Source organism: Uranotaenia lowii, chromosome 2 (assembly GCF_029784155.1).
Source record: "Uranotaenia lowii strain MFRU-FL chromosome 2, ASM2978415v1, whole genome shotgun sequence".
Classification (NCBI taxonomy): Eukaryota; Metazoa; Arthropoda; class Insecta; order Diptera; family Culicidae; genus Uranotaenia; species Uranotaenia lowii.
The window spans coordinates 424097622-424110082 of record NC_073692.1 but is presented as its reverse complement, the minus strand read 5'-3'; the positions used below and the strand labels follow the sequence as shown (position 1 = coordinate 424110082).

The following is a 12461-nucleotide window of genomic DNA, read 5'->3' as shown; positions in this document are numbered from 1 at the left end:
TTATTAGTCAATTTATGTTAATCTCGAGTAAAAACGATCATGAATTCAAAATTATTGGATCGAGTAAGGTTAGGTGTCAGGTAGGGATAACTAAACTACGGTAAGATAGTGAACCCTTCTGACAATGATATCGAGACTTTGGCATATGTTGTCATACTGTTAGTGCTCGGTTGAATTGGAGGTTAGGTTAACTCGAAGCTCAAGTAGGGCCCAATTGTCCCAGTCCGTCGAGCACTATCTTAACGCTTCCCTAAACTGGTGCTTCAGAATCCTCGGGCTCTGTTGCCGCTATCCTTCTCTAAGCTATTCTACTCTCATGTGAATTTTCCTCTTCTGTCACCCGATCTGTTTTTCCTTTCCGGGTCAGCCAGGTCGCTCATAAACCCATACAAAAAAAAAAATAATAATAATAACTTCAGATTTGCTAGCGTTAATCATATTAGTTAAGCTCTAAAGTTGATGTGTAGTAGAATATCCATGTCGAAAACCAAATTGCTCATCAGGGAAAATAGAATTCTGATTAATGTGAATCAACATTCTATTCAAAATGACTCTCTTAAATAGTTTACTTAAAGAAGGAAGCAAACTAATTGGTCGATAACTTGAAGGCTCTGAAGCACTTTTTCCAAGTTTCAAAATTGGAGTAGCTTTGGCATTTTTTCCTTAATTAGAAAAATAATCCAAGTGAAAACTTTTTTTTGAAGCTTTTTAACTAAAAAAAATTGAATCTGCTTTCAGGCAACTTTTCAATAAGAATATAGAAAATCTCATCTTCCCCCGGAGCTTTCATATTTTAAAATTTTTCGAAAATCAGTTTAAGTTCATCAATATTTGTCTCACAAGAACTTTCAAACAAATTTTGTTTTGAAAGAATGTCATCAAATTCTAGGAAAATTTTAGCATCAATTGGACTAACAACGTTTAAATTAAAATCATGAGCAGACTCAAACTGTTGGGTTCATTTTTGAGCTTTTTCTGCGTTGATAAAAAGAAGTTTATCTTCATCTTTCAAAGTAGGAATTGGCTTTTTCAGAATTTCATTTAATATTCAAAATGGCTCTAAGTAGGGTTTTTCCTCTACTGCTTATGCACAATTTTCATTGCAAATAAAATTTTAACGACGTTTGATCTCTTTTTGAGGGTCGTAAAAAATACATTTTAAAAAAGGATCCCTAGTTCGTTAATATTGGCGTCGACGAATGTTTTTAAGTCGTATCAAAAACTGAATATCATTCTCGATCAAAGGTTGATTAAATTTATGTTTAACTTTGGTTATTGAAGCGGCTTTAGCGTTAATTATTGAAGTTGTCCAATTTTCTACAGCCAAATTAATATCCTCTACTGAATCCAGAAGAACGTTTACATCCAAATTACGACCAATAAAATTCCTATATCGCTCCTAGTTAGTTTTTTGAAAGATAAATGTTGATTTTAAAGGGTTTTCAATTGGGCTTCGGGATAAAGAAAAAGTTACTGGAAAGTGGTGTGAATCGAGTTCCGAATTTGTTGGATAAATGTCAGCAAAATTACGCATTAGGAAACTTTAACGTGTAATGATGTAAAAATGATTGATCTTGTACCTGGCCGAGTTTTATCAAAATAGATTGACGCGATCAAAATTGGGACCGATTTAAAAATGTAGTTAATAATCGTCCAAGAGGATATTTCATTCTATTTTGGACGAATGTTTATATGGACGATATCGTGTTCATTTTTGATTAGATTTTTCTTTCACAATTTCTGATTTTACAACTCAAAATATAGTAAGTTGTTAAAAAAATTGAAAACTCAAGAATTTGTTTAATTTTATGCTGTATAATTATAAACATGGAATTCCAATTTTCTTAATCGATATCTATTATTAAAACGGATGTTTTATTTATATGCCGCTTCGTAATGTTTTTGAGTAATAATTAACATGCGCATTCGCTGCTGGCGGCTGGCTACCCTTGCAGGTAGGGGAAAGGTTTCCTAAATGGGCCTATCGGGTTAAATGACCCTACGGCTGTTTGATGAAATGGCTGACTAGACAGCTTATCTGACCAATGCATTTTGAGGGTGATACGCTTAGAACATACGGCAAGAAAGAAAGTTAGGAATTTACAAACTCAAAAAAAATCAAAAAATCATACAAGGTTTTGATACATTTTGATGTAATATTTCGGCTTTTAAAAATTATACGTAAAGAAGCTTAAAACAAAAACTAGGATGGTTTTTGTTTCTTTCTCAAATAAACTTTAGAAACTAAACATATTTTAGCTTTTGTGGAGGTTTAATAATGATTATGTAGTCGAATAATAGAGTGTTTTTGTATGCCCCCATCATGTTTGTAAAATGCCTCCATCCTAAAATAACAGGTTAAATAGAATAAATAAATGGTTTTTATTATTGAACCTTTAAATCTAAGCTCTGAATAACATCTTAATAAAGAGTTGAAGATCTACAAACAGATTTGATAAAGTTTTTCTCATGGATGAACTGCCTCTATAGTATGGCAACCCTAACTTTTGTTTTATTCCATAAAATTATAATATACACAGATTTTTATAAAACTTCAGCTTTGTCGTACGGAAATTATTACTTTCTAGCAGTTTCAGTGAAATTATACGGAAATATTGCCCAAAAAACAGAAATTTTGATCAAAACATAAATAGGCGCATTTAGCCCGCACGGTTTGAGATTCGGCATTTTAGACAACATTTATAATAAAATCATTTTCTTTGAAACAGAAGGAAATTTTAACATAAAAATTACTCCAATGTATAGAAAATAGATGGCTGCACACGTGTATATAGTTTTTGTACACATATTCGATGTGATATTTGATTAAATCAGTGTCCTGCTTAATAGGCGCATATAGCCCGCTCCTCCCCTATTCTACGAACGCTTATTACCACTTCGAATTTGAGCTGCTGGTAAGGCATTTGAGAGTGGCCTCATGTCAGCGTGTTTGGCTATCATCTCGAAGGGTCGCGATTGAAATCTGGTATCAAGACAATATTTCTCATTAGGTTGTTTGATTGCTTGAGTAAGCAAATAAAACAAGTTTTTGAAGATTTAACGAATACTTGTGAGCTGAACTGAAATGGAACTTTAATATTTCAAAAAGAACTTAAATTTTGGGCTGAATAAAACGAACTTCAGCACATTGATTTTTTTTTTGTTTCGATTTTAGTCGTTTTACCATATTTATGGCATTCGCGACTTTATCAACGTTGCAGTTGGCGGATCGTTATTGAAAAACTATCCGGTACAACTGTGTTCGATGTTTACTCTTGGGCTCGAACTCGCGGACATCGGCTCAGGAGACAACAGACTTGCCAACTGAGCTATATCACAAGCCCAGCACATTGATTATGCTGAGTAAGCTGTGTTTGACTTTTTCAACGAGACTTTTGGTTGCTTGGGTTTTGGAAAATGTGGTAAAAAATTACAACAAACTGAAAGATATGACATTTGTCATATTTTTATCACTTTCTCATAATTTTACATACTTTGCCCCTTGTCTTTTAAATTTAAAATTTCTGCAATATTTCAATCACGATTTTACCAAATTTGTCTTCTTTATGTCATTAATTTGTCTGATTTTTAATCACAATTTTATGTCATGATATTGTCAGTTTATTGTCATATATTCGTCATATTTTTAATACGCTTGTCAGATTTTTGTCAATATTTTGTCATATTTTTGTAATATTTGTCATATTTTTCTCAATTGTTACCACATTTGCAATATTTTTGTATCCAAATTTTGTCATTTTTGTCATATTTTGGTCAAAATTTTTATCACATTTGTCATATTTTCGATAAAGTTATGTTGATATTTTTTTGTAAAATTTTAATCATATTTGAGGTTTTTGAATGTTTTGTCATAAATTTTATATACTTTTAAAATATTTGGCATATTTTGTGATTTTATTCACAACTTTTTCAGATCTTCAGATCTAAGCTTTATTTGTAAGATTTGAGCTTTCCTCTCCAATGCTTTTAAAGCAAAAAAAAATGCTTAAAAATGCCTTAAAAATCACTCAAATCCCGGCAACGTAATACAATCGTGCCCCGGCAACGATCAGATCCCAGCAACGCTACACAATCCGTGTTGAGCACATCTATCAGGTTTAAGTTTTTTCCTCAGATTCAAGCTATTTTTCTTCAGATTTAAGCTTTCATCTCGTATGCTCTCAAGGCAAAAAAATGCTTATATCTGAGGAAAAGAAAACTTAAAAACTAGATTCAGTTACACTTAGCAAATAGATGTTGGTCACACGATACATAGAGAAATCCTATAGCATTGCATCCCCCTTGTGTTAGTGAATCTCGATTTGAAGCTTATTTTTCTCAGATTTAAGCATTTTTTTTGTCTTGAGAGCATAGGAGATCAAAGCTAGTTAAGGGGGGGGGGGGGGGGGGGGTAGGGTCTAACGGGTATAAAAAAAACACCATTTTCACGATTTTTTTCTAGAGCTATCGTTCAAACAAATGTATTCAATTTTTTTGCATTATACAAAGCATTGTTAAAAGAACATTTAGTAATTTTTTCGTAGAAAAATATTGAAAAATGAGCCGGTGACGGAGCATTTTCGAGGATGCCTTTTAGAAAACAGGATTTGCGGTGGACACTGTATCTCAGCACAGAATCGTCTGAAGTCAAAAAATCAGAGCAAAATATTTTTAATAGATGTTTTTCTGGACCCCAACGTTTTTTTTTAACTTAAAAATATTTTTGTGAAATTTTTGTGGCTGTTTGAAGTAAAAACTACGATTTTTCACTTAAAAATCCGCCATTTTTCACCTCTTAAATCTCCCCAAAGTAAAAAAAATCAAAAAAGAAAAACGTTGGGGTCTGGTATTTTATATGTAGAAAATATGTTGCCTGGCGTGAATTTGTTCGGCCCGGACACGTGCTGAAAAAAATTCTGGCAAGTTAACGTTAGCTGTTTCACAATGAAAAACATATGTACAAATGTTTAGTAAATTTGAACTTATAAACTTTATCATCTCCATCTCTCTTAAAAATGGAAATCAAATATAAAGAAAATGAAGAGAGCGACATAACTAGAATCAACTTTTTCAAAATACAGACAAAACCTCATACACTTTCTAATGGCTTTTTAGCATTTTCCTGTAACAGCTAACTAGGGGAACATGCTCTATTATGCCCCATCTAAGCGAATTCCTATTTGCCATGTTTTCCGAGAACATTTCGAGTAAAAACCGAATTAACTCGTTAAAGAAAAGTGTTTTCTACAAGCGCCAATATTTTTTTTTATTATTGAAAACCACTTAGGGGAAAAGTTCATATAACGCCCCATGTGGCTAATACGCGCCACTCTTGTTTTGAAGAATCTGAAACATTTTAAGCCTGTAAAATATTACCAATTTGTTTTAAATGCTGTGATTGGGCATGGTAAGTATGAATTTTTCCTTAAAATGCCCCTGTGTCGTGATAATTTCACAACTTAGGTTTATCTTCATTTTGATCTAAATTTCAAAACACTTTTAATAAGGTGTCACCAAGCAGAGAAAAACGAATAAGACAATATTTTCTGACACATCGATAGAGGAGAATCTAAATTATGATTTTATGCTAAAAAATCATACTGAACTCGCTAAGGTATGGATTTCATGGGTATGTTCTATCACGGCCCATGCGCTCTTTATAACGCGCCAATCGTAGTAGGCTGAAAATAGCATTAATTTTTCAAAAAGTCCAATTTTTATTGAAAATTAACATAAAGTCTAAAACCATATTTTGAGCGTTAATTCAGCCCAAAAAATCTATTTTTCATTTTTTGTTAAATTTCTATTAGTCCATTTTGATTTTCTTTTCAGTCAAAGTGTCTGTAAGTATTGGTGTGTTTTCGGTCTTCGGCTGCTCTCGGGTGTGTTCGGCTGCTAGGCACGTATTGAATACACAGCGGCGCGTATTAGCAACACAGTTTTGTTCTGTGGCTTTGAATATGGTTTTAAAAAATCATGTTTTTGAAGAAACTATAGCAATTTGAGTAATGAAAAATCATAGAAATTTGTAGAAAACACTTTTCTTCAAAAATTACACCCATTTTTTTTTTTGTAGAGAAATGAGACTTTGAGAAGGCAATGCAAATCTTGCCGTGCCTAAAATATCCAAATTTGAGTCCAACTACCGTAAGATGAAAAGATGGGAATAGAAATAGACCAAGAAAAATGATTATGATCACATGGGAGAACTATTCCCTTCATTCCGATAGACATCGACACTCAACCAGTATAATATTCATACGCCAGGTTGGTCTCCTGTAGTAGAATATTAATACATGGGCCCCGGAGAGGCGCAAGATGTGGGTTCAAGTCTCACCGGGAGACAAGGCGAATTTTTTTCGCATGTTTTTCAACATCAATTTTCCCTTATCTAGTCCCTGAAATTTCATCTAAGTTGGATTCATTTCTCTACAAAAAAAAAAAAAAAAAAGTTTCGCTGACTGAATGTTTGAGTCAAGACCCATCTTTGGGTCACAATTTAAAAATTACACCCATTTTTAACACAATTTGTACATGGAATACATAGAAAATCAGCGTTTCGCTTAGGTGGCGCATAGTAGGGCATGTTCCCCTAGCTACTTCAAAAGCTAAATTTTTAAATCCTTATCCAAAGTCACAGAACTTAACCGTGTTGCTAATTTGCGTTGGTTTGTATTCAATACACGCCGTAAAGCCGAACACACCCAAAAACAGCCGAAGATCAAAAACACACCAATACTTGAAGACTTTTTGACTGGAAAGAAATATCAAAATGAACTAAATGAAATTTATAAAAAAAGTCGAAGTTGATTTATTTGGGATGAATTATTCCTGAAAATTGGTTTTTACACTTTTTGTTAACTTTCATTGAAAACATACCCATAAAAAGCATAACTATTTTAGCGAATTAAGTGTGATTTTTTAACATCAAATCATAATTTAGATTATTCTCTATCGATGTATCATAAAATATTTTCTTATTCATTTTTCTTCACTAAGTGACACCTTATTGAAAAGGTCTTGAAATATATATCGAGATAAAGATAAAACTAAATTGTCAAATTGTCACGAATCAGGGACATTTTAAGGAAAAAATCATACTTACCATGGCAAATCAGAGCATTAAAAACAAATTGGTAGTATTTTGCAGGCTTAAAAAGATACAGTTTCTTAAAAACACGAGTGGCGCGTATTAGCCACATGGGGCGTTATATGAACTTTTCCCCTACAAATAAATATTTGAAAAAGTTAATCGATAAGCTAAACATTGCAATGCATTTTGATTTTTTAATTAAATTTAAAAAAAAGTTCAAATTTCAAATTTCAGTTTAAAAATTTAAAAAAATGTAAAAAATATTGAAAATTGCGAATAATAGCCTAATTAAAAGTCACCATAATGAACCAAATTTAATATTTCAAGAATCTGAGTATTGTTGATCACATACCTATATCTTTAGAAAAAATGTTGCTTAAAATATTGTATAGGGAAAAAGCCCTGTAGCAGGAATAATGAAACGGATACCCTTTATCTAGATCGTTTTTTAAAAAATCACACTGTTTGCACAGTTTTTCTCATTTTCCCGCCCGGTCACTTCCATTATCCAAAGTTTGCTTAACAAGTTGAAAAAAATTAACATTACTACTCCTCACCTGACAGCAGGGAACAGCCATGTCCTTGAGCCATGTCCACCGCCACGGCTCCACCGCCAGGTAATTCAACTTTCCGAGAAGTCAGAAATCATCTCCCCCCGAAAGTTTCGTTGAAATGAGCGAACAAACGAACGAAGAACAACAAGCGAGTCATTTGTCATCGGACACGTCGTAAAGGCTCGGCCACTGACTGGCTTGGCCCAAACGATCGCTGCTCTGGCCTGGTCTCCAGCTCCAGCGTCGGTCGCTCGGTGAAATTTCATTGCGGCGGAATGACAGCATGGTCGGGTCGTCTCGTTTGCCCGGCTGGATGAGGCCATGAGGCTGCTGCTGTTTGGCCGAGTCCGGTCGTAAGAATTTATATTGTATAGTGCCTTCTGCATGGCTGCTGCAGTCAAGCGAAGATAAGACTCGTACTTTATGATGTGTATGTTCGGGTATGTGTGCGTAAATGCAAGAGCGCAAAGAGTGCACTGATGCTGTAACAGAAGCAGAGTAGCCAGGACCGGATAGCCAGCAGGACTCGCTGTCAAAGTTGGCGCTGACTTGGCGCAGAACTGCGACAACGAGGCAATATCTTGACAGGTCATGCTCAGTTCAGTGGACGCTTGTCCTCTGGGTTGCCAGGTGCCCAGATTTGTCTATAAAACCAAGACTTTTGACCCTTCGTCCAGATATTGGTCAGACACAGATTTTGCCCAGATTTTTGCTGAGAGTGCCCAGATTTTACAGACTTTCAAAATTGGCAGATAAAATTAATATTAATGTATCAGATTTGATATCAAAGTGGCAGCTTAGACTAAAATCTGGCTTGTATTCTTTGGTATGACCAATCAATCATTAAACTTTTTTTCAATAAGATCGGCATGGTACGTGGTAGGAAACAGTGTTATTTATTTAGTTATCAACTCGAAAATAACCCGAACACCAAAGCACAAACACAACCCCACCTCCCCCCCTCCCCGCTCACACGATTCACCAAATTTAATGTCTTGTTTAGTACCAATTTGTGATTTTCCTTATGCCCAGACACACACAGACTTTTTTTCAAAATAGCCCAGATTTTTCATCCTCAACACCTGGCATCCCTGCTTGTCCTGGCCTGCTATGTTTGCCAGGAGCAAACGGAGTACGATTTGGAGAAAGTTCATTTTTGGGCCTCGGTTTTATTTTTCGGTGCTTATGCTGCTGCTTGTATTTGGGTCCATCGCCATGCAGTTCGTTTGACAGGGGGATGACTTGATATTCCGCGAAAAGGGATTCCAATCGTGTACAGGTTGTCATCTCAGCGCAAAATGAAAGACGTGGACTAAGATTGCACAGAAGCTCAAATTCCACTTCAATCGCATGACTGTCAGATGGTCCTGGCCATGGCACACACAGAATTGAAAGGTCCGTTGATCTGGTTATTAATAAACGAAATACGTTATAAATCGCGTACCTGTCAGAAATTATCGAAATCATCTGTCGCTTTGTCGGTTGCTGACGAATTAATTTGAAATTATTTTATTGATTGCTTGAAAGTGATTGATTTGCAACACAGTGCCTTCTACTTCAAAAATATATTTGGAGTACTAGAAATTTGCAGCTCTTAACTGCTTAAAAAGCTGAAAAATTCAGACAACAAGTTTAAAATTTCTTTTCTCAACTTCTTAAATTGCAAAAATATTCAAAATAAGATAAAAATACATATGTTTTATTAAATATATACTATTTACATCTTTTCATCGTAAAATAAAGTTATCAATCATACTGATTGTAAATGAAACTTGTGTAAAAGTTGACTTAGGACTTTTGACAACTTGCAGGACTTGGCATGCATCAAAAAGGACGTTCAGACGGATCAAGTTGTGTTTCATCATGAAAGTACCGCATATGGGCTTACATAGCAAAAAAAATCATATTAAAAAACATAATTTTCTTAAAAAATATTTGGATCATCACAGTCATTCCATTTTTGTACTGGATATAGTTATCGATATTAAGTTAACATGTTGTACTATTTGACGAAAATCGTCGAAGTTTTTAACTAAATACTGTAGAGAAGAATGAGGATGCTTGATTCCTGGGGATACTTGATTCCTTCGCTATATCTCGAAACAGGAATGCCTTAAAAATATCAAAGATTCTCGAAAAATGTTCCAAATAGAACAAAAAAAAAAAACAATGCGGTTATCTCAACAAATTTCAAAATAAATATTTTACGAGTTTTTTAACTTTATTTGAAAAATTTAACAAAATGTGGTTTTAAGATCTTTTTTTATCATTTTAAATGTTTCCCATATGAAAAAAATTATGATAAAAATATTTGTTCCATTTTGTCAATCGTTAATATGAACTGTATGTTATAGGTTTAATTGTAGATAAACTTTTAGAATTCGGTATCGAATTTTGAATTTGGTGCGTTCGACGTATCACTGTTTCGAGAAAAACGCGTTCAAAGTTTTACAGCTCCAAGCAAAAATATTATTTGGTTTTCTAATTTCCTTAAAAACTAAATATTATTTAGATAACTTTGTACTATTAAAATGCAGATCTTTAAACGTACTCTTTGACACAGCTAATAACTCCATTTGTTTACATTTGACGCATTCGCCGTTTTCAAAATTTACTACCGAAATTATATGAAATTTATACGAATCGTTATAAAAAAAATTAAAATTTATGTTGAAAAGAAATGAATTCAATACTTCTTTTATAATTTTTCACAATCTGTCCAGTTAAAGGGCAACATGTTGAGTGATAACTATAGATTGAACTCAAATTGTTTTCAAATGTCAAACAAATCTTAATTCAGATGATGAAGGATCAGGTTTTTGAAAGTCCTTTATAAATAAACAAAATAGAAAGGAATAGAATTATAATTTATTCTAACTGTTTCTTAGTTTACTTAGTTCAAATTAAAAGATTTGATTTCTTTTGGGACGTCCATATTGGCTCACGATATTAAAACGAAAAACCCGATTTAATATACTTAACAGTGGATTGGAGACTTTTTTACAGAGTGTAATTTATCCTTCGAAACATATGACACAAAAATGGATTCCTTATTTCTGAATTATATATGATCGATCTATAAAAAAGAATATGATCAAAGAAAGTAGAAAGCAAAAATTACCAAACTCGATAGAAAAAAAGATGGCCAGTACGTTTTTTGGAGGATAAGCCAACGAGTTCAATTACTTTAAAAATATTCCAAACTGTTAAAGTTTGAGAGCCGCATTTCTCGATACTCACTAGTGGTCAAGGGGTTAGCCTCCTAAACTCTCATAATAAATGGCGGGGGATCAAATCTCGGCTGTTTGATGAACTTTTTGTAAAATTTTTGATCGCCTCCGTAATTATTTTAGCAATTGCTGGCTACTGCTGCTGAGCAATCTTAGGACATCTTCGTAACTCGTCGAGCTGAGTCGATTGGTATATATAAAGTGGAGTCTTGGAACCTTAATTAATGATAGCCCCAACTGACCGTTCGCTATGCCTTTCTGTGAGAAAGCCAAAAAACGAGCGTTTAATGTGTTCCCACTTATTGTAACACATATAAATAACACAAAAAATGTGGATTTAAGCAGGAGTGGGTATTTCAATTGATTTACATAACAACGTCTCATAACTCTTTACACTCTCATAAAATTGTTGCAGCAAAAGAGCACGTTCTGGGAACGTATAGAAAGAGTTTTTTATTACAGATTTTTTTTATTGATTTCTTTGATCTTGATACATAGGAAGAATAAACATTTTTAATTCTACTAAAAACTTAACGTTTAAAACTGACTAAATTTCACGTCGATAAAAAAAAACCAATCCAAAACTAATCACGTTGAAGTTAAACTAAAGATAAACTAATTCAAATCGACCAAGTTTAGTATTTTTCAAAATGTTTACTAGTTTGCTAGATTATTGCTAGATTAATAACCATGAAGACAAAGGGAAAGGGGTGCATTAGTGCATAAAAGCTGATTTGGATAAGAAGCACTAAAACTTCGTTGTGTTCCAATAAATTCCATAGATACATATTATAAACATTAAAAATGGGTTTAATCTTCTAAAATGAAAACAAAAGTTCTGACAAAATTTTTACAAAAAAAAAAAACATTTATTTTAAGTAAATAGAGCGACACATGTTTTTTGATATTCACACTTATATCCCTTTATCTCCAAACACATGCACTTATTTTCTTTTACCACTAAATCATGGTCGGATTAAGCCTTCTAGGGGTCGCTATAGGAAACAATCCAGAATATATTTTCAGCCTCACAAAAAAATTTCAGTTGAGAAAGTCAAAGTCGAATCTGACATCCAAAATTCATTATTAGAAAAAAAAACTTCTCAACCACTTTTCAGAAATCAAATTTCAAATTATTATACTTACTTACTTAATGATCCCGCGCCGATCCACCGGTGCATAGGGCCGTTGTAAAAGACCTCCACTGTTGACGATCCGGAGCCAGCGTCTTCACCTGGTCCCAGTCAAGATTCTCGTCGACAGTTCGGATTTCAGCGGCTAGGCTTCGCCGCCACGAGTTTCTGGGTCTGCCTCTTCTTCGATGACCTTCTGGATTCCAATCTAGCGCTTCTCTGCAAATCTCGTTTTCATCTTTTCGCAGTGTGTGCCCAATCCATCTCCACTTACGTTCCCGAATCTCGATTTCTAGCGCCCTTTGATGACACCGGCGATGTAGTTCCTCATTCGAGATCCAGTTGCCAGGCCACCAAGCGCGGATGATATTCCGCAGGCAGCGGTTTACAAATACTTGCAGTTTTCGCGTCGTCACCGCATATGTGCACCAAGTTTCGCACCCGTACAGCA

The 12461-nt window shown here is 34.1% G+C and overlaps 1 protein-coding gene across 1 annotated transcript in view; it reads right to left on the bottom strand.

Annotated features, from left to right (window-relative positions):
* The window catches only part of LOC129743480 (uncharacterized), a 37294-nt gene extending 29054 nt beyond the window's left edge, over positions 1-8240 (bottom strand). The window contains exon 1 of the mRNA XM_055735514.1: positions 7842-8240. Within this exon, the coding sequence (XP_055591489.1) occupies positions 7842-8240 (399 nt within the window). The remainder of the gene's footprint in view (positions 1-7841) is intronic.
* Positions 8241-12461: the final 4221 nt, after the last annotated feature.